This window comes from Miniopterus schreibersii, assembly GCF_964146895.1.
Source record: "Miniopterus schreibersii genome assembly, chromosome: 4".
In the NCBI taxonomy this organism is placed as follows: domain Eukaryota; kingdom Metazoa; phylum Chordata; class Mammalia; order Chiroptera; family Miniopteridae; genus Miniopterus; species Miniopterus schreibersii.
In genome coordinates this window covers 8180006-8204489 of record NC_138105.1, presented here as the reverse complement: position 1 = coordinate 8204489, position 24484 = coordinate 8180006, and the positions used below count along the sequence as shown (strand labels likewise).

General features: G+C 45.6%; 1 protein-coding gene across 1 annotated transcript; it reads right to left on the bottom strand.

Annotated features, from left to right (window-relative positions):
• Positions 1–1923: 1923 nt before the first annotated feature.
• On the bottom strand, positions 1924–23713 carry MYOZ2 (myozenin 2). The gene is made up of 6 exons (XM_081137561.1): positions 23268–23713; positions 22657–22742; positions 13999–14168; positions 11208–11337; positions 8239–8422; positions 1924–2334 (listed from the first exon to the last, which is right to left on the bottom strand). Exons 2-6 carry the CDS (start codon positions 22730–22732, stop codon positions 2100–2102), a joined length of 795 nt encoding a protein of 264 aa, XP_080993687.1. The 5' UTR covers positions 22733–22742; positions 23268–23713; the 3' UTR covers positions 1924–2099.
• Positions 23714–24484: the final 771 nt, after the last annotated feature.

The following is a 24484-nucleotide window of genomic DNA, read 5'->3' as shown; positions in this document are numbered from 1 at the left end:
TTCCTTTTGAATTTGTAATTGCATAGCAACTGGAGTGTGAAATTTTGGCATTTCGAAAGGTGTCAGACAGCTGAGCTAGAATTAGTAGACTCTTCCAGGAAAGGAAGAAAAACAATAGTGACCAGAGGGTTGTTCCTTCATTTTCTACCCACTCTTAAAAAAAACAAACACCATACTTAGCTTCTCCCTTTTTAGATTCTGCCTTATGGGCCTGGGGAGTCCTGTCCCAGAGCTGACATATTTAATTGCTGGCCCCCTTGGGTGGTCGACTGGTGATGCATTTGGAAATAGTTAAAACCATGCAATAAAATTCCAGTTTAATGAAAACTAGTAACTCATTTCAAACTGTCAAAAAACACTAAACCATTTCAGCAAAATGCCTAATAGAATATGATTCATTTTTATCTTTAAAAAATTTAAATGAACAAAAAAGTGGTGTGATAGGAGCCTCATATCTGGCATTTATCACAGGTGCCAACATATTTAAAACAGGTAAACACCAAAACATGAATAGAAGTAATATCTTAAAGAGATATTTTAAATTATTGCCAATTATCTGCAATGATATGTATAAATACAACACATCGATATTATTATGTTCTAGGGATTGTGTTTTTCATAAGAAAAATTGTTTTTTAATTTCTCTACTTACAAGTCCACTGGCTAATTAAGACAACCCCCAATTCCAGCAGTGCACACGGACTCTTTGTCCATAAGCAGTGTTGCTACGTGGCACGTTCCCTTCTCTGCCGTACCCATTCCCTCCATCTCCTGCCTTCCCCGGCAGGTAGTTTTCTGTGGATGGAACATTTCTTCTGCGTTTCAACATCTATCACAGAGCTCGTCACTGAATTCAGATGGAAGGACTGATGCTTATTTTTTACCAGTTCTGTGTTACATACGTCCTCCGTCATATTTTAAGAGAGATCTGGAACTTTGTTGGTTTGAGTCTTCTGTATACTCACGCATTTCATGGGGGATGTGTGCGACATGGCTTTCGGATGTTTTTGTGCTCTGCTGTTTCTTGTTTTTGTTTGTTTTATAGCAAGTACTCCCCAGTGCTTAAGGGTTTGAGCAGAATTTAAAGATTCATCAAAGACAGCTGCCAATTCAAATTTCTCGCTCCCTCTCTCATGTACATGTACATGTACATATACATATACATATCATATACATGTACATGTACATGTACATATACATACACATATACATATACATAGACATATACATGGTGTCCCCCAAAGTATGTATATACACTGAGTGATTAAAAAGTCTGTTTGTTAACATACAGTTCATTTTCAAAATTAAGTGAGTGATCAGCTGTTAAAGTGTGTAGACATTTCGGGGGGACACCCTATATTTATATGTCTATTAGTGTGTATTTTATTTGACTTTACTCTTCTAAAAATGTATGCATAAAGGTGAACCTCATCAGCACAGAGCAGGGGTGAGGAACTTGAATTTCAGGTGACTTTGGCCTTTGAAACTAGGTAGCAGGACGTCCCCTGAGTCATGCCTCAGTCTCCCTGACGGAGTGCGAGGGACTCTCACAGCCCAGCGGGCCCTGGGGAACGTCTGGAGGGATTTCCCACTGACGCAGCGCGGAAGACAAAGCCCTTTAGAAACGGTAGGAAGGTCTCATGGAAGGACTTGGGCAGCCACGCTATTTGTCCCGGTCACCTGGAGGGGCCCAACCCAGCCCTCTTCTGTCGATGCGCGTCCATGGCCTCGCACAGCTCTCCTCCCTTAAACAGAACACGGATGGGCCTAAATGTCTGGACTTGCTTTCATTCTAGATGCCGCTTGGAAAGCTGATTGGGGAGCAGCGCCTGGAAGGAGGGTGCGCCCCGAGGTGTCTGATCTGGGCTCTCAGGGGAGCGGCGGGGTGGTTGAGACCAAGTGAGAACAAAGTGAGGAAGAAGGACAGGCGAGTAGAAGTTTTAAAACAAGACTGTGAGCGGTTTATTAGTATTTGACCTGAGGTGGGAGTTAAAGGCCATGGAAGGAAACTGCTAAGCTGCTATCAGTTACCGCTCGAGGAGGCGAGCGGCCCTGCCGGTGGGAAATCAGCGAGCAGGCGCCGGGCCGGGGCGGTGCCCTCACAGGTCTTCCGACTCGGGGACCGCGGCGTCCTCTGCGGGCTCGGTCGTGATCACGATGGGGATGTTCTCAGAAAGCCACCCCTTGGGAGTCCTGTTGAAGGACCGTCTGCCAGAAAGAGGGTTGGCAAAGGCCATGAACCTGGAATCTGTTAGAAGCAGTAGCTCAAAATCTGGAACCTTGAATTTAACCATTTTCGATGCTTTTTCAAAGCCTCCAAATGGAGTGGCAACCCTGTGGGGAAGAAAAATAAGAATAAATTAACTTCCAAATGTATCAACTAGAGAATAGAAAACAGCTGAATTAATGATCTTATGGGCATGCTGTGCTATATTCTTAGCACGATTTCTGGTTTTGACCTCGGAATGAGCGTTTCCGTTAAAGGACCATGCCCAATAAAACAGATGCCTGATAACAAACTGGTGACAGTCCCGTCGTACGTACCCTTAGTCTGGGGCTAAACTAACCTATTCCCTGTACCTGGAGATCGTCAGAATCATTTCTGGCCGTTGGGCCTTGGCTCTCAGTGTTGCCCTGCGTGAGATGTTCCCTCCCTGCTCCGCTCCACCTGCCTGCGTCCTGTGGCCTGTAAGTCCCAGCTTCCCAGCAGCTATCCCGGCCCACTCCCCCTTCCTGAGCCAAATCCCCGCAGCACTGATTGTCTATGCCGGTCATTCCGGGCTCATGAGAGGGACTTAGGTCCTCATTACTCTTAGCATTTAGCCAGGAACTTGATTTTCATTCGGGTGCTCTGCGATTATGAAAGTTGAAAAGGTTAAGTAGCTATGAAAGCTAACAGTTCTGGACCGGGCACCATCACAGGCCACTGCTGGAAGTGCTCCTCAAACTGTACTGGTGCAGGAATCGCCTTGGGCCCTTGTTTAAGTGCAGATGCTAATTTAGTCACCCCAGGCCGTGTCCTGAGAGTCTGTACCTCTAACCAGTCCCCACGAAGCCCATGTTGGTCTGTGGCCACGCTTCAAGCATCAGGACTTCACAGGACTGTCTCACTAAATCCGCAGCCGCCCGAGCCGGTTCTAGGGACATCCCTACATCATGGGTGAAACGGAGGCACAACCTGTTAAATGGCTTGCTCACACTCACCTACTTAGGAAGTGGCAAAGCCAGGGTTTAAACCCAGGGCCCCGCACTCCTTGGGGGCCTGCTTTTCTCGTCACTACCCTGTACCACGCACTCATGAGATGCTTCTTAAGGAGCACTGGGCCTTCTGAGATCACTTTCTAACCGTGGTGTGTTGAGCCCTGGCCAGTTTGGCTCGGTGCTTAGAGCGCTGGCTCGCAGACCAGAGGGTCCTAGGTTCGATTCCAGCCAAGCGTGTGCACCTCCGTTGCAGACTTAATCCTTGGCTCCAGCCGGGGTGCCTGCAGGAGGAAACCAATTGATGTGTCTCCCTCACATCGATGTTTCTCTCTCTCTCGCTCTCCCTCCCACTCTCTCTGAAAAAGTGATGGAAAAAATATCCTCGGGTAAGGATTAAAAAAAGTAAAAATAAATGCAGGGTGTTAAGGAATGTCCACCCACTTGAGCAGTGTCTAACCACATTGCTGTCACATGATGTCACTATCTGATTCAATGTCCCACATTTGGTCCTTTGATTTAATGAACTGAAGAGTCTTTAGGACTCAAATTTGATTCTGTGCCTAAGTAAAACCTATTATTCTTGGATACCAAAGGTGTCCAAGACAATATTTTATCATTTTAGAAACGTACCATTGTATATAAATAGTTTGTTCATTTGTTGACTCATTCATTTATTCATACAACTAATAAGTGATAGCTCAGTATAGCTACTCTGCCATGAGCTAGGAACTTGAAGATGGAAAGGCTGTAGTTATTCTTAACTTCGGTGAGCTCACTAAAAAGTAAACATTGAAATGCGAGAAAAAGAACAACATGTCGTGGACTAAGACAGTTACTAAGGGAAGAATGTCCCGAATACAGAGCTGCTTAAGGTAAAAAGCACCAGTCTGCCTGGTAGGTCAGGAAACACTTGTTAAGCTTAGAGCCTGGGATCAGGACCAGCTACGAAATTTGTAGGGCCCAGTGGAAAATGAAAACTCGGGGACCCTTGTTAAAAATTGTTAAGACTATCCAAACAGAGATAGCCAAGCATCCAGCCAAGCATGGCCCTGCTGGGTTGTGTCTGCACAATCGCACAGGACACACATGTCACTGGGGATCGTCACCCACCCCACCATTCTTTTGACATTGTTTCTGTACATGCCCACCCTGACTAATATGTAGCTTATAGATAAAGAACATGTTTGCATAAGAATCCTAAGAACTAAATTCAGAAGATATAGACTCTGCCCTTAAGTCACCCCAGTTCCAGGAGATTTGCTGACCTTCAACCGTAGAACCAGGATGACATAGAACCAGTATGCTGAAGTCCAGGATGACACACACCAGACCATCACTGGACCACTTTTGAGGTCCTTATCGGAATGCACTGCGCTGGTCTGCAAGTAGAGAACTTTTCAACCCCCTTTCCTTGATTTCTTTGTTCTTCTTTCCCTCTCCCTCCTTATAAAAACCTTTGCCTGCACTGAGATGTTGAGATGGGCTTTGGACAAAAGTCCCCCATCTCCTCAGGTGACTAGGACTTGAATAAACCTCATTCCTTCTTCATTAACAGTTGTCTCACGAGTTTGGATTTTGTGGCGCCAGGCAGCAGAGCTTGGGTTCTGGTGACACACTTCCATCCTGGGAGTTTGAAAATATGTGGTTTCCACTGGATATAAGATGCCAGACTTCATTCCTAGATTTAGGTTGAATCTGGTCAATTAACCTTATGCTTATGAATTCCAGAAATGGAATTTACTCACTTACTTATGTTTTTTCTGCATTGAATCAAAGAAGAAATGTTCCTCAGCCACTGAAATCCAGTATTTGGGTTTGGTACAAAGTCTATTGCTTTTTCCCTTTTTGTCCAGTTCTGTGTATTTTTCCCTCCCAGTTTGTGGGTCATTTTCTTCTCTTGTAAATGAAAACATTCCCTTCCGTTCCATCACTGGTCTCCTACCTCCTACCTCTGACCCAGTGAAAGCTTGTGTTTGAAAAGCAGAGTTTTCTTTTCTTTGGCACCATTGAGGCTGTATCCTGTTTGCTTGAATTTTTATTGCTCTAGGCACACAAAGTAAAGAAAGTCTATTAACAGAGATGTTAAACATTCAAAGTGAGGCTACTTGTAGGATATTTAAGGTCTCTGAAAATGGTTTCAAATTTTAGTCAAAGACAGTAAAGCAAAAATTTCCACTAAAAGATTTGAACTAGTCTACCAGAAGCTAACCCTGCATCCCTATAATTCCCACAACATTTCTTCAACGTAGATCTGATTTAATGTGATTTTACACTTGGTCATCTATGGACTGAGTAAGAAGCCTGTTCCACTCAGATTCACAATTAATAGGTGCTTTCTTGTTTATTTTGATTGATCAGTAATGGAATTGCATTTGTGCTAATTAATAGTGCTGGACTTATAATACACCCTTGATACTGATTATTCTATAAGGTAAAGAATTTTGTAAGATGATTATAAAAAATTAAAATAAGTTACACAACTAAATACCTAATGTGTGTGATATATTTAAAGGTACTTTAGTCATATAATCATAGAATTTATTTTACAGACAAGGAAATTAATACAGGGAGAGTTAAGTGACACAGCTTTCTGAAACAGAGCTGGAAACCTTGCTTCCAGTTTAATTTCCCTCCCTTGTTACAATAGTACATTCAAAACGAGTACAGGAGCACAAAGTTGGAGTAACTGTGGGCTGTTTTGAAATCATGATTAGACTTGGGAGCCATTTCTCATTTGGTCATTGTCCCTGCTGAATGCTACTAGACTGCCTCTCGCCTTCTACACTCCACTAACAACATCTAATGATTATTAAATAATGTGGGGCCACCAATAAATATTATATTACTCTTTGCAAAGGACTTTGGGGATATTTGGAAACTACTTCTCTCTCTCTCTTTCTCTCATTTGTTTTTGCAAAAAACACACAAAAACATGTATTAGAATGAAGTCTTAATATAATAACATTGAATTATTTAAGAAAGAGAAGGAAAACTTGTACTTATTACATTTTATTTTTAAAATGTATAATAGTTGTGTGAGGAACTAAATTTCTAGTCAAGTTATTTTCTCATAACTTTGAGTAGTTTGATAAAATAAAATTCCATTAAATAACCTATAGCAGGAAAGATATTAACCCACTTTGTACCTAGAAATTATTTTAACCTTTTTAAAATTATTGGAATGTGTTCTGGACTGATTCAAAGAATGGCTTTTATCACATTTATAAAGACCAAGATAACTATTGAGATTACTTTGCCTATGTGATTTTTTAAAATAAAAATTTATTGAAGTATAAGATACATTTTTAAAAGTGTATAAATCATAAAGTAAAAGATGACAAATATTATTTATTTTCTAATTTTTTATGTGGGTATATAAAAATATCATTAATTTCTATGCTGATTCTAATTACTAACCTGTAGCTTCTTTTGAGTTTCCTGTGGACATAATCATGTCATTTGTGAACAAGGACAGTTTTATTTTTCCTTTTTTGTACCTACAACTTTTGCTTATTAAAACAACACCTTTGTCTGAAAATATGCATATGTGTTTTTAATTTTAACTTTTACCTTTAAAGAGTATTTTCCCTGGATATAGACTCACAGGCTAGCAGTTATTGATTTCCCGACCTTCAAGGTGTCATCCCACGAGCTTTGAGATGTTCTCATTGACTTGGTTTTCAGCCCATTTGCAGCCCTGTGTCTTCGTGTGGTTGACTGGATCTGAGGCCTGATGTCTTTTGTCAATTTTGAAAAATTCTTGGCCGTTAATTCTTCAGACAGTGCTTCTGCCTTATTCTGCCTCATTCCTTCCTGAGACTCTAACCACACCCATAGTTGGCACTTCATTTCCAAGTGGGTCTTCTGCTATTTTCCTGCATTTTAATCCCTGTCTCCTCTGTGCTCCGGTTTGGACATTGTCACCATCCACTTTTGAATTCTTTCTTCAGCTGTGTTGAATCTGCCATGAAATCTATGTATTTAATTTTTAAAAACATTTCTATTATGAAATATCACACAAGTACAGAAAACCTCATACGCATGTACAGCAGCTTATTCTAAAGCAAACACCTTGTCATCACGCGTGCTGAGTCTCTACAGGAGCACTGACCCTGTGCGGCCCATCGCAACCCTCTCCTGCCCCAGTGGTTGTCCTTATTTTGACTTTCATGATAAGATCAATTTATAAAAGATTTTTTCAAAACCTTTCTATGTTAATAACTCAAGTGTGCGTCTCTGAATGCAATGGTTTCCTTTTGCCTGTCTTTTAAAATTATGTCTCTCAAAGGTTTTTTGTATTACAGATATCCCTGTTGAAACTTCTTCACATTTTATTTATTGAAGACCCCAGATCATCTGTCCCCTGTGGTTTTCCACAGACTGGATTGTACAGACTGTATTCCCTTCACCTATTTTAGCGTTTCTCTGTCCTTTGTGTTTCCTGTGAGTTTTATATGGACCCAGTGACTTGGTATTTTAACTTCTCAGTTACAGTTGTTGTATTTTTGTTTTTTATAGGATTTCCATTTAACCCTTTCAAAAAGCATTCCCAGGCAGCTGGCCATTCCAGTAACGGGATCTTTTGTGTGTCTGTTTCTTTCGTTTATTATTTTTCTCTTCACTTTTAGTCATTTGGTCTTGTCTCAGGTATGTCCGGTAATTCTGAATTGACTGATGAACGTTGTGTATAAAAACTGTAGAGATAATTAGAGTCTCTAAGTGGTGTCATCTTTCTTGGAGAGAGGATTTACTTTAGTCCTGGCAAGCAGTTTGGTTTAGAGGAGGTGACCTTTATCCAGTCTACGACTGTGGATCGGCCCACGCACTTATTGTCATGAACGTTGGCATGCCTCTCGTTCACCTTTATTCCAGTGGTATAGCCTTCAGAGTTCCCAACTAAAAGCTTGGAATATTTGGACCCCTCCTCCTCGCACACCCTAGCTAAGGGGTTTTCTTTCAGAGGATTCAGTTCTCTGTACCGTGGTCTAAAGACCAGGATGGCACAGGCCAACCCGCCGCCCAGGATAACTGAGTTACCTGTTGAAGCTCCTGTAATCAGGCAGCTCTGCCTTCCCCTCGGGCTTGAACAATTTAGGGTATAAAGCCTCTAGAAGCTCCGGATCACTGCTAATGGCCTGTTCCCAGGGCGACTGGTAGTACTTGGGGACAGCTGTGGTGTTGAATCTTTCAGGAGGAATTTCTTTCAGTGGCCCGGAATATCCTTTGGAAAAATATAGCGAGAATAGGTAAACACAGTCCCTGAGAGTTGTGAAACTCCACCTGACGTTTTGCCTAAAAGTAAGTTTACGAAGAAGGCATCCTTTGTATGACTTCTCGGAAACGAGTAGCCTGAAAGTGTTAGACATGCAGTAGCCCCTTTAAAGGAATTTTCGAAAGGAACCCCTATCTTAGTATACATTGTTCAGTGCAACTATTCATTTAATTTTTAAAAATTGGGCCCCTCCCATTAATTTATAGGCTTTAGATATCATAATTAATGAATGAATTTGAAAATATGTATCGAGTGTCTGTGTGGAAATAGCGGTGAAGACACAGCGTCCCTGTCTTGGAGCTGATTTGCTAGAGGCACTGCCCCGCCTTGTCTCTAAGTGCTGAGCGAGAGCTGTTTAAGCTTCAAAGTGGTGAAGGGATTTGCACTCCCTTGTGAGGCCCTGCTCTGCTCAGTCCCTGCTGTGTCCCTCCTGCGTTGACCTGGTTCCTGAAGATTTCCTTCCTAACTGCTCTTCTGCATCTGGTCTCACCTCCTCCCCGGCTCCTCTCGCAGGAGGGAGACAGTTTCTGTAAGTGCCGTTTAAAAATCACTCAAACTGTGACATAAACTATAAACCACTCTCACACACAGTGAGTGCATGGTCTAAGTCCTCAGGACACAGCCCTGCACTCTCCGCGCACACGGCCACACCACCCACCGTGTCCTTCCAGCAATTCTCTGCTCCGGGAGGCAGGCCCTGCGCCCAGGCCTCCCGCCGGAGCCCTCCCGCTCTCCGCTCCTGTGCTCTCTCCTGTCTCCAAAACAGCCTCTGCCTCCTTCTGTCCAACCTGGCCTGTCCTTCCTTTACACTCCATAGTCCGCCTCTCGGTAGTTCTTTCGTGTGGCACTTTAACTTTCTTCTCACGGCCTCCAGCATCTAACAGGAGCCTCTTTTTAAGGCTTCTTTTCCTGGCCTGCCCCTCAAACACTGGTGTCCCTCGGCGCTCTTTATCTATGCTATACACTCCGCCCGAGAATTTCACTTCTGTCCCTGGCTCTACTGGTCACCTACACATCGCTGATTCCAAGCTTGAGTTTTGACCTTCAGGCCCTTCTCTCCCAGCACCCGCTGTATCTGTCGCAGTGAGTATTACTGCCCCTGCGCTCTTAGACCTGGGTGCAGCCGTTTGCTAATACACCCTGTTTCTTTTCCTGTGTGGAAATTTTTCAAACAAACCGCTCTCTCAGCAAATGTGATCATCCCTCTGCCCTCAGGCGCCAAGACAGCATTGTCCCAGGCACCCCTCATTCCCGCAACCAGCCGCTAAGTATCACACCCACACTGCTGGAGGATTTCCGAACAGCGGCTCTCAGACTCTGCTTCCGAACCGCCTCGGGTGCCTATTTGAAACGTTGGTAGGGACCCACATGCTGAGGGTTTCCCTCCAGAGATCTGGCTCAGTCAGTCTCAGGCACTGCTTACAAATCTATGGAAGTGATTTGCAAAGACAATATTGGGAACTTTATTCTAGAAGACGCCCTCTGTCCTCCGCGTTTCCCCCAGGACTGCCCGGGTCAGGCCCTGCCGCCTCCTGCCTGGCCTTTCACAGGAGCCTTCGCGCTCAGCCCTCAGCTCCCAGCCCCTCCCAGGCCAGGCACCCTCCCCTCCGCTGCCCCAGTGACCTACGACCGGAAAACCTGATGGTGTCACTCACTGCCCCGGGACAGGAATCTCAGTCACTCAGCAGGACACACCCGTCCCACCAACCTGTCCAGCCTCACCTCCTGACGTTATTCTCTCACCTTTTACGATCCAGAACTGTGGCTCTGTCCCTCATGCCTCCCTACTGTCCATGTGATTCCTGGGCCTGCCCTCGGCAGTTCTTGTCCCCTGCCATTTCCTATTTAGGCCTCAGCTTGAGACGACCTCCTCTGTGTGGCCACTGCTGTCTTCCCAAGAGACCAGACTGGACTTTCCTGCGTCTGTCCTGTACAGTACCCAGAACTCCACTGTCACTGCCACCGCATTTTATTTCGTTTTCCTTTCCTAAAGTTGATCAGGGGTCGGGCATGCAAGACTCGATATTTTTAAATTTTGTATTTTCAAAAGTTTCTTAAAATCCCACTGCCCTAACACAATTGTTTTATTTTTGTGTATTTTCCCCTCGTTTGTCTTCACCCGTAGACAGAATGATCACACAACTGTAAACCTGGTACCAGACCTGGATTTAATTCATTATCATCAGTCAGTATGGATGCATAGCCACTCGTACCTCAGTTTCTTAATTTGTAAAATGCAGATTGTAATAAAAGTGCCATGGAGTTATTGTGAAATTAAGGGAGACAAATATATGTCATAGCACTTCACACACTGTACAGTTTTATACAAATAGAATTTCAATATAATTGCACATGACTCCATGTTTAATGTAAGAGGTACTTTCCCGCAAATACAACGGGCCGTCTGAGGGAACATAGGACCACCGTCAATGTTCCGCATGACTCCTTAGGTCTAAACCTTTACATTGGCCTTGAACTTACCCACAAACAAATATAGGGTGGGCGAAAGTGGGTCTACAGTGGTTCACAGGGAAAACACAGTAATTGATAAATAAATCTGCAAGAATAAACTCTGTCTTTTGTGTGCTCACAATTGTAAACCTGCTTTTGCCTGTTTTGACCCTAATGAAGCCAGCTGTCACTTTCATTCCATTTACCAAAGGAGCCGAGTGACTAGAGCCACACGTCTAAACGTGCAGCAACCTTATGTTCTGTCCGTAAGGCGGCGCATTACCTGGTGCGATGTTTTCTGGATTCGGGGGACTCCTTGGATCTGGGGTGTTAGGAGGCGTGAACGGGGCTTGCTGTGACCCCCCATCCAAGGTGCTTCCGTCCAGTTTCCCATTCTGCATGGCGAGGTTGTGCTGCATCGGGCAAAAGCAAACAGCTGAAAACTCGAGAACATTAGCACCCCCACAGGAGATGTCACATGCAGGGGCCTCCATTCATAGCGCTTGCAGACAGCGGAGGAGCTCACTGCACTGTCGCTTCATTGTTTCACGGAGCCTCATCGTTTACATGGTCATTGGCTGAGCTGATGAATGAGAATTTTTTAAAAATATATCTTTATTGATTTCAGAGAGAGGAAGGGAGAGGGAGAGAGAGAGAAACATCAATGATGAGAGTCATTGATCGGCTGCCTCCTGCACGCCCCCCGCTGGGGATGGAGCCAGCAACCCAGGCATGTGCCCTGACTGGGAATCGAACCTCGATCTCCTGGATCCCAGGTCGATGCTCAACCGCTGAGCCACGCCGGCCAGGCTGGATGAGAAATTTTACTGCCGTCAGTGTAAGGTCCGTTTCAGGATGACAGTCCACTTCATAACAATCTTCTGAGCCTCACTGTGGGCTGGGGGCTGGGCGAGGGCTTTGCATCAATTATTTCGTGTCCTATTTGCAGCAGCCTTGGGAGGTGAGTCTGCTTAATTCCTAAGTCTTTACTAACCGAATGCAGAGCGTACTGGTCAAACATCGGGCCTCGTCACTGTTACATTGCTATTTTATTTAGAGTTTGGATTTAATTAGATTCCTTAGTATGTCTTGTTTTAAAATTTAATCTGATATTTGAACACTAGTCAAGTGTAACAAAAAATAAAATAAAATTGTACTTTAAGTTTCCTAAACTTGTAGAAGGAAGAATTTGGGATTTCTAGAAAATAAAGTGCTTAAAAGATGTTTGTCTTTTAAGTTTTAGGTGAATTTGTATATTATTATAACATAGAATTTATTGTATGGTGATAATAAAGCACTTTGAAAACAGCCAATTTGCATTTTAACAGAGAAAATAGACACTGCAGTAGGTTAGGTCCTCAGAAGTACAGCCGGACCTCATCTCTATAACAAAGCACTGTTGCTCTGTTACTTACATAGGGGAAGTGCATGTGTTTTAAAAAGCCAGGCTATATAAGAAGTGCATAAAGTCAAATTATCTCTTAAATTTAGAAAGAAAAATTCAGTAATAAAGACCAATTTTGACTTTTTTCTGTACTACATAAGCAAGCAGAAAATATTTTAATGCTTTTTTATTTCTATATTTATTTATAAGGTGATATAGTGAAGTACAGTTTTACATTTCAATACTAATTTCATTTTATAGAAATGTGAGGGGGAAAAAGACTATTTTGTCCTAAAATCCAACTCTTTATCATAATTAAAGACCATAAGTTAAAGGCCTCATAATTTGTGCCAAATACATAGTAAATGTTAATTTTTGAACACAGTGAATAGGTTTTCAGGACCCCAGTGTATCTAGTTTGGTCTTATTTCAGAATTAGTCGTTATAGTAGGCTTTCTCTTTCCCCACAGCACCTAAGGTTCCCGGGGTGTTCGCGAAGCCCCTTGTGCTAAAGGCTGGGTCGGCTCCACTGCGAGGTGTGGGCCTAACAAACGCCCTTGCAGAAGTTTCATTACCGTGAATACCCTTCTGCGGTGCTTTCCCTCGGATGCCTGTTTTCTTCCCCTATCCCTTCTTGCCTTTCTTTTCTGTGTGTGGAGTTGAACCAGAGCGTCGAGACTGGCTTGTGTAGCCAGCAATGGGTCCTCACCTCTTGTTAAGAATGCACATTTCTGCCCTGGCTGGGGTGGCTCAGTGGTTAGAGCGTCGGCCTGCGCACCGAAGGGCCTCGGGCTGGATCCTGGTCAAGGGCACGTGCCTGGGTTGCAGGTTCGATCCCCGACTCCAGTTGGGGCAGGTGCAGGAGGCAACCACCCCCAGTCAATGTCTCTGTTTTCTCTCTCTCTTCTCCTCCCCCCCTTCCACTCTCTCTAAAAAACAAATCAATGGAAAAAAGTATCCTTGGGTGAAGATTAAAAAAACAAAAAACAAGAATGCACATTTCCCGTGGTTCCTCTTTATGTCGGACAAGGTCTGGGTGGCTTGAACTGGACAGTTTCTGAGCAGTCTAGTGAGCCCCAAACTGCGCCTACATTTTCCATTTTTAAAACGCTACTTAACGTTTGAGCAAATTGCATTGATCGCCGGGAGGGAGTTTGTTTGTTTGTTTACTAGCTTTTACTTTAGGAAACCTTTTGTCTGAAGAGTGTTGTCCTCACTGGCTTGGAGGCTGATAGCACCAGCCCTCCCGGCAAGACATGGAGTCACGCCGGGGACCAAGCCTGTGCAGCTCCCGGCTCCTTGGGCGCCAGGCGCCCCCCCCCCCCCCCCGCCGGTGGCGCCACGCTCCGGGAGCATTTCCCCCCCAATACTTAACTCACAGTGATAACACGTGTTCGCTTCCAGTGCCGGGACCTCCCCCCCCCCCCCCCCCGCCTGCTTCCAGTAGAAAGGCCAGGGCCTCAAGTGCCAGTCCCCAGGCTCACAGCGTCCCTGCGGGACTAGAGATACTCAGTCACACGGGACATTCTTCTGTTTACCCGCCGACACTACTCACGGTCATGGTAAAGGGAGTCTGGCAGGATCGACGGAAAGAACATAGGCGGGGTGCTTGTTTGGGAACCTGGAAATACCTACACGTTTAGAAACGTGGCCCGTTTATTTACATACCACGTGATCAAGTTATACCCACATTTATCTGTGCTTTCGATTCATACTGGAAATTTTCAAACGTGTATTTGTCCGACCGTCTCTGGCGCATCTTAAACAGGCGGGCGCCGCGGTTACCGAGGTGGGACAGCTCTTCCAGCATGATGTCGCGGGGGATGCTGACCTTCTTGCCCAGGTGCATGCCGTCCACGCCTGCAAAGCGACACGCACGTGTGTGAGAACCCCGTGGTGAGCACTTAGGTGCTCCTCTGGGCTCCCTCACTTACCAGCTGCCAGCTGCTAGTGTGGTGGTGACACAGATACGGGCTCTGTGCCCAGGCTGCCACCCCTGGCTCCGCCACTCCCCAGCAGCATGGTCACAGGTGTGTTCCTTTTCCTCTAAACCTCAGTGTCCTCATCTATAAAATGGGGCTCAGGGGTTAAGACCGACCACAGGGGGTTCATGTGAGGGTTAAAGAAATGCTTCCTATGAAGCGTTTCGCTTGCTGCTTGGCACACAGAGTGAATGAAAGTGCGCTGCCCTCACTAGGAGTAGAATTTAATCTTTCCAGAATTAGGGAGTTTTCTTAATGAGCTCGGTGTTGCTCCCCACTTTTGACGCGTCAGCCCGAGCTGCCCCTGACACTAGAACGCCCACCCTTCCCCCATGCCGCCCCGTTTCCCCGTCTCTGTCGCCAAGGAGCCCACATGCTGGGGGCAGGCGAGAAGTGTCGAAGGACCAAGTCCTTGCAGTGCAGCCTGTGCCGTTCCTGTGACTCCCTCCCCTCGGCCTCCGTCCACGACCACGCGCGCCTTTGCTGCGTCCCACAGCCGGGAAACACGGCCTTACGGTTTGAGTTCTCTTCATGTGTTAGTCTCTGTTGTTCCCCATGCATGAAACATAGTGGAATCACTCCAGAAATCAGAAACATAACAGGAAAATCTCCAAACTTTTGGAAACTAAGCAACACCCTCTACATAATCAGCGGGCTGCAGGGGGAGTCTTAGGGGAAATACCACGTTCACTGAGCTGAATGACAATGACCACGTTGCGTGTCAGAGTGGGAGGCGCACTGTTCACCCCGCGGGAGAGGAGGGGCCTTTTCTAGCACTAAATGCGTACATTACAAAAGAGGGAGGGTCTCAAACCAATGATCTAAGCTTCTACCTAAAAAATGTAGAAAAGGCCCGGCCGGCGTGGCTCAGCGGTTGAGCGTTGGCCAAGGACCCAGGCGATCGGGGTTCGATTCCCGGTCAGGGCACATGCCCGGGTTGCGGGCTGCAGCGGATCAATGACTCTCTCATCATTGATGTTTCTCTCTCTCTCTCTCCCCCTCCTTTCCTCTCTCTGAAATCAATAAAAATATATAAAAAAAATAAAAAATGTAGAAAAGGAAGAGCCAGCTAAACCCAAAGCAAGCAGGAGTAAGGCATAATGAAGGTAAGGGTGGGAATTACCATCAGAAGTGCAACAGCGAGCATCAGTTACACTTGGAGTTGGGGTTTGAAAAGATCAGTGAAACTCACAATTCTATAGCTACACTGACACTGAAACACTGTAGAAAACACAGATCCCCGTCAGGAACAAAGTGACCACTGCAGACACTGCAGGTAGCAGATGGACCATGAGATGGCTACACTCAGCTCTGCACGTTCATTTGAAATCTTGGAAAAAATTGACCAAGTTCTTGAAAAATGCAAAGTACCACGTCTTGTCCCATGTGAAGTAGATACTCTAATTACTTCTATACCGAATAGGCCATTGAATTTATAAATTTAAAATGTCTCTGAAGAGTAAGAGTAATCTCTCGAGCTAGATGGTGTCGCCCGAGAATTCTACCATTCAAGGAAGAATTCACTGCGAGGCTGCAGAGCCTCTGCCTGCAAGTGGAAAAAGAGGGGACGCTTCCCAATTCATTCTTAAGCTAACACAACCCTGGCTCCCAAACCAGACACACAGAAAGCTACAGGCCAGTATCCCTCCTGCATACAGAAGCAAAAGCCTTTCACAAAGTATTAGTACGTAGGGTTCAGCAACATATAAAAATAACTACACCATGAGCTAGAGGGGTTTACTCCAGGGATACAAGGCTGGGTCAGTATTCAAATATCTATCGACCCAATCCCCCATCGTTTAACAGCCTCAAGAAGAAAGATCGCACGACTGTACCTTCGGGATCTAGGGCTCGGCAGCGTTGAAGTTGACAACCAAAGCATGGTCCACTCCACTAAAGAATAAACTGATAAATTGGACTTTATCAAAATTATAAACTTTTATTCTGAGAAGGATTCTGTTAAGGGAGGTAGCTCTATTATTTCTCATATTTGCATATGAAACTACAATGATCTCAGAATAAAAGGTTTAATTAAGTGGTATCAAGCCATGAAAGGACATGAATGATCTCTTTATGTATATTGCTGAGGGAAAGAAGCCAGTCAGTAAAGGCTACGTAATCACCAGAGTCCACTGATAAATATTCAGGAAAGCTATGAGGCACTAAACTCCATGAACACAACCATTATTACACTTAAATTATATAAAGTTAGTAATTAGATAAGTTATATTAAAAACAGAGCAATAAAGACTCAAAAAGTATCACTGTCTAAATCTTTTACTAATTTTTGCTATTATCTGTGCTCTTGGTGTTATTTATATCTAATGTATCTGTTCGGTGGAAACTACATAATGTCCTGTTGCTGCACATCTCCCCACAAGTCCCCACGCAGTGACTCTGATGGCAGCTTGATACTGGCCACCGTGGGAGTATTTATACCACAGAAATTAGCAAACTCATCCTGGCTGGTGTGGCTCAGGGGTTAGAGTGTCAGCCGGAGCTCTGAGGGGTCTCGGGTTCAATTCCCGGTCAAGGGCACTTGCCTGGGTTGCAGGTTTGATTGCGGGCCCCCAGGGGCACCTGCGGGAGGCAACCAATCTCTCTCTCTCCCCGTCCCCGTCCCCGTCCCCCTCCACTCTCTCAAAAAAAAAAAAAAAAATCAATGGAAAAAATATCTTCAAGTGAAGATTAACAAAAAAATAAAGAAAGAAAAGAAAAGAAATTAGGAAACTCTACAGAGCAAGGCATTCCCCCTGCCAAAGAACCAGTAGTTCAATATTCGCTAGCATACCACTAGACGCAGGCAAATGTTAAGTCAACATATTTTGCACAAACAACAAAAGACATGAAGTAACTTCTCCCAGGTTTGCCCCCTCCCGGGCGGTAGCTAAACCTGCGCCATGGCCAGAGCAGGAGCCCGGGCCGCCCACTGACGACACGCTCACCATTTAGACTTTCCGAGCGCGGAGGGCGTCGCTGGGCACACGGAGTCCTAGCTCAGCTGTTCCCTGCCCTTTGCTGCAAACCCCTGCGCAGGGTCTTAGCTGCGTCTGAGCTGGATGCCTGATAAATGATATAACTTATTCAGGATACGCATCCTTGACCCGATGGATTAAAGGTTGTCTTTGTGGCATTAGATCATCCATTGAAAATAATATTGTGAGGCGTGTTTTCCTACTGATGTCATTGATACTGACCCAGAATTTTCTTTTTATTCTTTAATCATTTGATAAGACATCATCTATTATATTTTGCTCTTCTTTCAAGGAATCGGTGATTATCTTTGAATAAATATTTAATTATGGAAAGATAAACATCAACACATAACATTAGGGTCTTGATCATAATCAAATTAATTCCCCCCCCCAAAATCTCATAATTTTTGGTCTACTAGAAATATTAAATAGTTGTCACCAATATTGCTTCTCAGTAGTATCCTCCAATGTACAAGATTTTTGTAGTTAAATTAAGATTTGAAATCTTGCATTTAAAGAGTTCATGCATTTCGATTTTTGAGTATACTTTCCTTCCACTTTTTATACTGCAAGTGCTCGAAACAAAAGGAAAATCAGATTTTATTGGAAGAATGTCAGTCACCATTGAAAGTGAGATCAGTTCATTTTTCAAAACTTACTTCAATGTATAGTCTTATGAGTAGACACTTAAATTCCTCCGTAGGAAACATTCTTTTGGGTTTGTTTTTTTTCCCATTAGTTTCATGGATTAACATTCTGAAATTAAGTCAACAAAGATTTATGTGTGCCCAAGTCGTTCTGTATTTTTTATTTGAAAACTTGATCCTGCCAAAGTTACATATTTAGTTAGATCAGTGGATTCAATTCACACTTGGTAAAGATACCCACTTATAAATAATGGTAGTAAGACAAGCGATCTTTCACAACTGTTTCCCCATGACCCCCTGGCAGCTGCAGCTCTGGTGGAAGGGGCCGAACCCCTGAAACGGACTGGCTGTGGGGTGGTCCCTGGCTTTACTTAGGAGCCTGACTGAGGCCAGCAGATTTCCTCTGCACCTGACAGGACTGCCAACAGTTGGACTATGTGGATCGTCCATTAGTCCATGAAATATACATGACTGCATAACACAATGTGCTATATAAAAGATAACAGTACAGACTGTGATTTTGAAAAATGCCCGAAAAGGCTACAATTGATAAAACTTTATTAATCATTTTCTCTATATTAAAAAGTTGATAGTGAAATCCATCTGGGATTTCTTATTTTCCTATTTTATATCTCTTTGCCTTGATTTGAGTTCTAAGACTATTTTATAAAGTTCTTAAAAAAATAACTGTTAATTAAAATATTATCATCTCATGGCTGTGTAAATCTATAAACATTTAAGAAATGGGATTACCAATATATTAAATTACATGAATCGAATGGCACAAACAGAATCATCTAGTTCTGTTTATAGGATGGACACCTAGAGCACCTGAGAGTGCGAAAGGCAGCAAAGACCCTGGGTGACGGAACAGTGTGGCCGGAATTAAACACCTGCCGGAAACTGGAACTTAGCCTGGTTTCCTGCTGCTCTGTTTCTGGGGGGCTGTGCTGGGGTGCAGCAGCCTGCGGCATGCTCGGGACATCTATGAATTCACAAGGTGTTACTGCACACCAGTTTTCAAAATAAAACATCCTTTCTTTTAGGGTTATGAGAAATTTTAAACCAAAGAAAACTAACAAACTTGTGCACGAAAGCATTAGGTGAGGTTAGGTTTCTTTTCTGCCCCAAACTTTTTGATCTGTGGTATTTAAGGCCTTCCTGGCGTCCTTATTTTGATACAGATGACTTGATTAATTGCAGTTTAAGATTTGCCCATACAGGAAAGGGAAAAGGGTCTTCACATAGTCTTTCATCTGAAATTCAAGATGTTATACTCTATGCTTTTCCAAGAGCCCTTGCAGTTACGTCAATATTACCACTGCCTTTGTTATTTACTGGGGGAGAAACCCCAATGCACTGATGTTTGGCTTTGGCACATAGCTCAGTAGAATAGTGACAGGATTGAGAACTAGATGTGTCAGCACACCCGGCCTCCTCACTTTCGGCTGAGGGCTCTGATGTGTGGTCTGGACCCGGGGATCCCGGTACCGTATCGACCACAGCCCCCCATCTAGGACCTGGGTTCCTGTTCACACCAAGCTAAGCCCTTCTCCTGAGATCACAAAACCAGCACCCCGGTCCTCTGCTCTGTGCTGGGGAAAGCCGGTCACCAGTCATCAGGGAAAAAACAAAACACAAAACAAACCCCCTGCTCCCCCCCAAAAAACCAGTTCAGAGCCCAGGCGAGGAAACTGAGGAAACTGGAAGGCGGCAGAAGCAGCCTTAAGATCTGGGGCCCTCCCTGTTTCTGAAGCTCTCCTTCTAAACTGTCAGCAACATCTGCGCCTACGACTAGGGGCATGGCCCTTCCACTTCTCATGGGCATTTTATTTCCAGTTCCTGCCCCACGACTTTGGACAAACACGAGGTGTTCTTGAGCGTCTCTCCGCGCTTTCTGCCCCCCTTCTCTTTCTCTACGAAGGCCCTTTGCTCCCCCCCCCCCCCACGCGTCCTTCAGTGTCCAAGCCCAGGTGAGGTGCTGAGCAAGAAGCAGCCCTCTCCTGCCCCACAGGACTCATCCCACACAAGGGCCAGGTCATCCTAGGTTTCAGTCTGTTTTAGAATCGCGCGTACATGGTGCAACATGGCTCTGATATTTCTGTGCAAAACAGAGGTTTTGTATCTTGACAGTAACACAGGACAGCTGCCCCATCAGCGCCTCTATTCCCAGTACTGATGGTGACCACGGCATAGCGGTAAGTGTGGTCGGTCCAGAGGATACCACCTAGTGTCAAGGGACACGTTTTATTAGTTATTTGTTGGGAGTGTGGTATATTTGCTCCTGGGACACAATTTGACAGCAAACATAATGGGCCCATAATGAGTAACAACTTGGGGTGTAGGTAGGAGAGACCAGGAGTTGCCATTTTTCCTCACGTCTACCCAGTTTCTCATAGTTTAATCTAGGTGGATAGCACTTCTCAGAAATTCCTTGAGATTATTTCTCCTTCAGGTGGGATGAGTGCTCTGTTGAAAAACTCTCGTTTGTTTGTTTTTTTAATTTTTATCTTTTTCTACTGATTGATCTCAAAGGCCCACCCACTGTGGTCTCCCCCACAACAAGGACTGGACCCGACTTCAGTCTCAGGGATGGAAGGTGGCCCTCTTGGCCGGCTCATTGTCACAGTCCATTCTCCTACAGGCTAAATGCGTTTTGAAAATGGATATAAAAATAAGTTGCTTATAATACTATAAACAAATCCTGATGCACAAGGGAAGGGGGGCTTTTAAAACATTCTCTTCATTTCTATATAGGACGATCCAGTTCAGCTTGATTGAATTAGTCGTATAATTAAGATTGAGACAGCCACACGCTGTGTCTTAAATCATCCAGATTTTTACTGCTGCGACTTAGTATTTGAAAGTCTGGAGGATGGTGCCCAGAACGGTTTCTCTGCCTTCCAGGTCTCATTTCTGCATCCTTAGAAAATTGATGCTCCCCTAAGCCCCAGGACCCTAAACATCAAGCTGTGTACAGATAGGCAAGTTCCCTAGAACTTGTCAGAGGGACTGGGGGGAGTTGTTTAAGCTGCTCCATAAAGCACTACAGCTGTTCTGTGTGAGGAGTGAGAGAGGCTGGGATGATCCCTGTGTTATCTGGAATCCTCGGGCCCCAGGCAAAGGCAGAGCGTGTGACTCCACCCGTGACTGGGAAGGGGGGCTTCAGGGGACGGCTCAGGGCCGGACCTGCTGCTGCTCAGATGGTGGTGTTGAGGGGATTTTCCCCCTTGAGATATAACTGTATTCTTTTATATTTCATAAACACCAGGGTTATGCTTTACAAAAAGGAAAGGCGACTCTTATCCTTGTAGGTCCATGTCTAGACTAAGCTAGAGTAGGACCCAGCATGTGATTTAAACGGGGAATTCATTAAAGGGGTCAATTGATTTATGATTATGGGGCAATGAGGAAATGATAACATCTCAGGTCTAGTTTTAAGGTAAATAATTTAGTCTTGGATTCAAGTGATCATCTGATTTTTGACATATTGACCAGGAAAACTATAAAAACAATTTCAAGTAAATTACCAGGAAGCACAAGGAAGCCTATCCACTGTCAGGAAGCATGTGTTTGGGACTTTGGATGGATTTCAGTTCTGGAATCTAATGGAATCGGATCCAGAATCATTCTCGCTTTATTCCAAGCTAGTTTGACATCATGAGACACGGGGCCTGGCTTGGGTTCATGTGCTGATGTCATCTTGCAGAAAACAGAAAACGACCCGTTCGACTGGACTGCACTGTCGGGGGAGCATCTAAAACGTCTGCTATGGGCTCCGTTCGCTCCCTTTGGGGCAGGTGAGGTGGAAACAGCGCTGCCCACCTGGCCGCCCCTGCAGCCCTCACGCCCGGGGCTCGGTGCAGCTCAGGTGGAAGGGTACCTTCCTTGCCCTTGGGGGGAGCTGCAGGGCACCCTGCTGAAAACTCCACAGGTCTGTCTGGAATGGCTCGAGTCAGCCCTGAAAAGCGTCTGGATGTTCTACTTACTCTCTTTTAACATTGACGACACCCTTTGCCCGTGAACGACCCTGAGTTTCCTTCACAACAATCAGAATGCAGTGTCTAAAGCACTGATTCCTAGAGTTATTTGCTAGAACCTAAAGAAAAGGAGAGAGTGGAAATCACCTTGCATCTGATTTACACTGAAAATTATTTTGAATCGCAGGCTTTGAGATTACAAGAACTTTATATTTTCCTAGAAATTATAAATAAAAGTAGATTTCCACACAAAATATGTTGGTCTCGGTAAATTAATTACTAACCATGATGACTGGTTTCAGGGTTAAAGAAATTTACAGTGAATTATGAATTCCAACCTAACATCTTTTGTAAAAAAAGGGGGAGGAGGATGATAGAACAGATTTCTAATGATTTATGGACTATAAGGGAAATAAACCAAGCCTTGCCACGTGGGATGAACAAGGAAGACAAACCGGAGACCTGACCAACAAGAAGACAGACCGGGAGTGACATCCACGCTCCCGCGGCGGGCCAGCCCGCACAACGGCCCTCAGCTGTTAGATGCCTCATTCCTTCCAGCAGTTGCTCATCTGAAAATAGCTTCCAGATGAGAAAGAATGACTACAAAGGGATTAGTGGCCATAGGCTCCCTGTGCCCCCGGAGCTCCGGCTCTGCCCTGACACAATGCCCGGAGCGCGGACGCCGACAGGCCGGTAAGCGGCGCCAGGAAGGGGCCGCGCTAGGGCCCGGCTACGGTCACGCCGCAGAGGGGTTGTGGTACCATGTCCGTGGATTTCCTTCATGATGGCCGCGGCCTGCTGCTTCCTCTGCGTCACCGTGGAGCTGTGTGACAGCATGGCTCGTTCCCTGTAAAACAAATGTTGAAGCGACGTGAGGAGCTCCCCGGGGGTGTCATAACGGTCCTTTGGAAAGAGCATCCTTGCTCTATGAAGAATGTGCTACTGCTTTCTCCTGAGACTGTGCTGTGCATCCCTGCCGGGGACCGAGCCTGTCACTCATGGACCCGCAGCGTCACGGTGAGCCCGGTGACACCCGGGCCTCAGGCTCGGTCTTGTCTCTGCACCAGCGCAGTGACCGTCAGGCAGCGGGGAACAGTGAGAGAGGCCTCCTTCCCCTCGCTCTGTTCCGGTTCACGGTCACCTGTCGCTGTGTCCTTACTGGCCTCCACTCGCACAGCATCCCGGCACATCCATTCCAGCAAACTGTGACAATGAGGGAAGGACACAGAGCAAAGCAGAACGCTCTGGTGGTGACGTTAAAATTGGCATCGACAGCTGTCCTTTACAGCAAAGAATGCTCATTTCTGAGTCACAGCCCTGCGGCCCCGTGGACAGCCGAGGGATAAGCCGTTTTGGGAAGCGGGGCACTCACCTTGCTCTGGGCCCTGCCTTCCAGCGGGACGAATCCCCGGGTGTGGAGGGAAGACGGCGGTGGGACCGGGTGGCTCCTGGGCCGATGGCTCTTATCCTTGCGCCCGAGACGGCATGGTCCCTCGCTCTGATCAGCGGGGACTGAGCCTTGCAGAAGAGGCTGGCATCCAGCTGACATCAGCCGACTATATATAGCAGCGAATGCCTCAGCCACTCATATCTTCCTGGCGAAAGAGAGGGCAGGGGGAGATTAGGTTCTCTCCATTGTTTCTGGCTGAATGAACACACAGAGGCTTTGGTGGAGCACCCTCCGTTTGAAGAGATAGTAGCCAAAAGGGATGTTAAAGGCTTTTAAAGATGTAGCTCTAAGGCTACACCTTAATGGAGATGGCAAGACACACATGCATTAGAACAGAGCGGTAGGCTATGAACAATTAAAATGAGAGCGCGGGATGTCAGACCCATGGGACTTAAGAAGGAAGCAGGTGACGCACGGGGGTCAGGAGAGCCACCCCTCGGCCAGGCTGAGACGGATGCGGAATATTTGTACAGCACAGTGGGGAGGGTTTTGAAATGGACGGTAGATGCTGAGCCATGAGGCTGTCCTGCCGAGAAGCTGAGGCTCCCCACGGGTCACGCTGTTTGACAAGACCCTTAGAGAAGCGCGCACCACGCGGGCCCATCCCTGCAGCTGTGGAGTCAGGGTTCCCATTCGGGGGGTGGGGGATGAGAAGTGTGGGAGGGCTGCCACCCCGCTGGGCCTGGGACACAGGATCGTGCTCCCATTTCTGGGCTTCTGCTTTCGTGACCCCCACTTGCTGGGGCTTCTCTCCACCACATGGCTCACGTACGCAGGACCCCAACCGTGTCTCCCGAGTCCTTCCCAAGCCTCTGGTCTGAAATGCCACAGGGTGCCACCCTCTGGTCCCTACTCTGCTTCGTGGTTCTCTGTATTTTTGTATAGCATGTCAGCTTTGGCAAAATGGTTTCTCATTGGTACCTAATTAATACCTTCAATACAGACATTCGCTAAGAGGCGATTGCAATAGATTAGCTTAAACCTACCATCTGCCACCTTGAACTATCAGTCCTAAGATCAGAATGGATAACCCGTTTCACAAAACCCCTTGCACAAAACAACTTCTCTCTTAAGTGGCCACTTGACTGATTTAAGTCAAATGGGAGTGACAGAGAACCCCGAAACACAGAAATTGTACA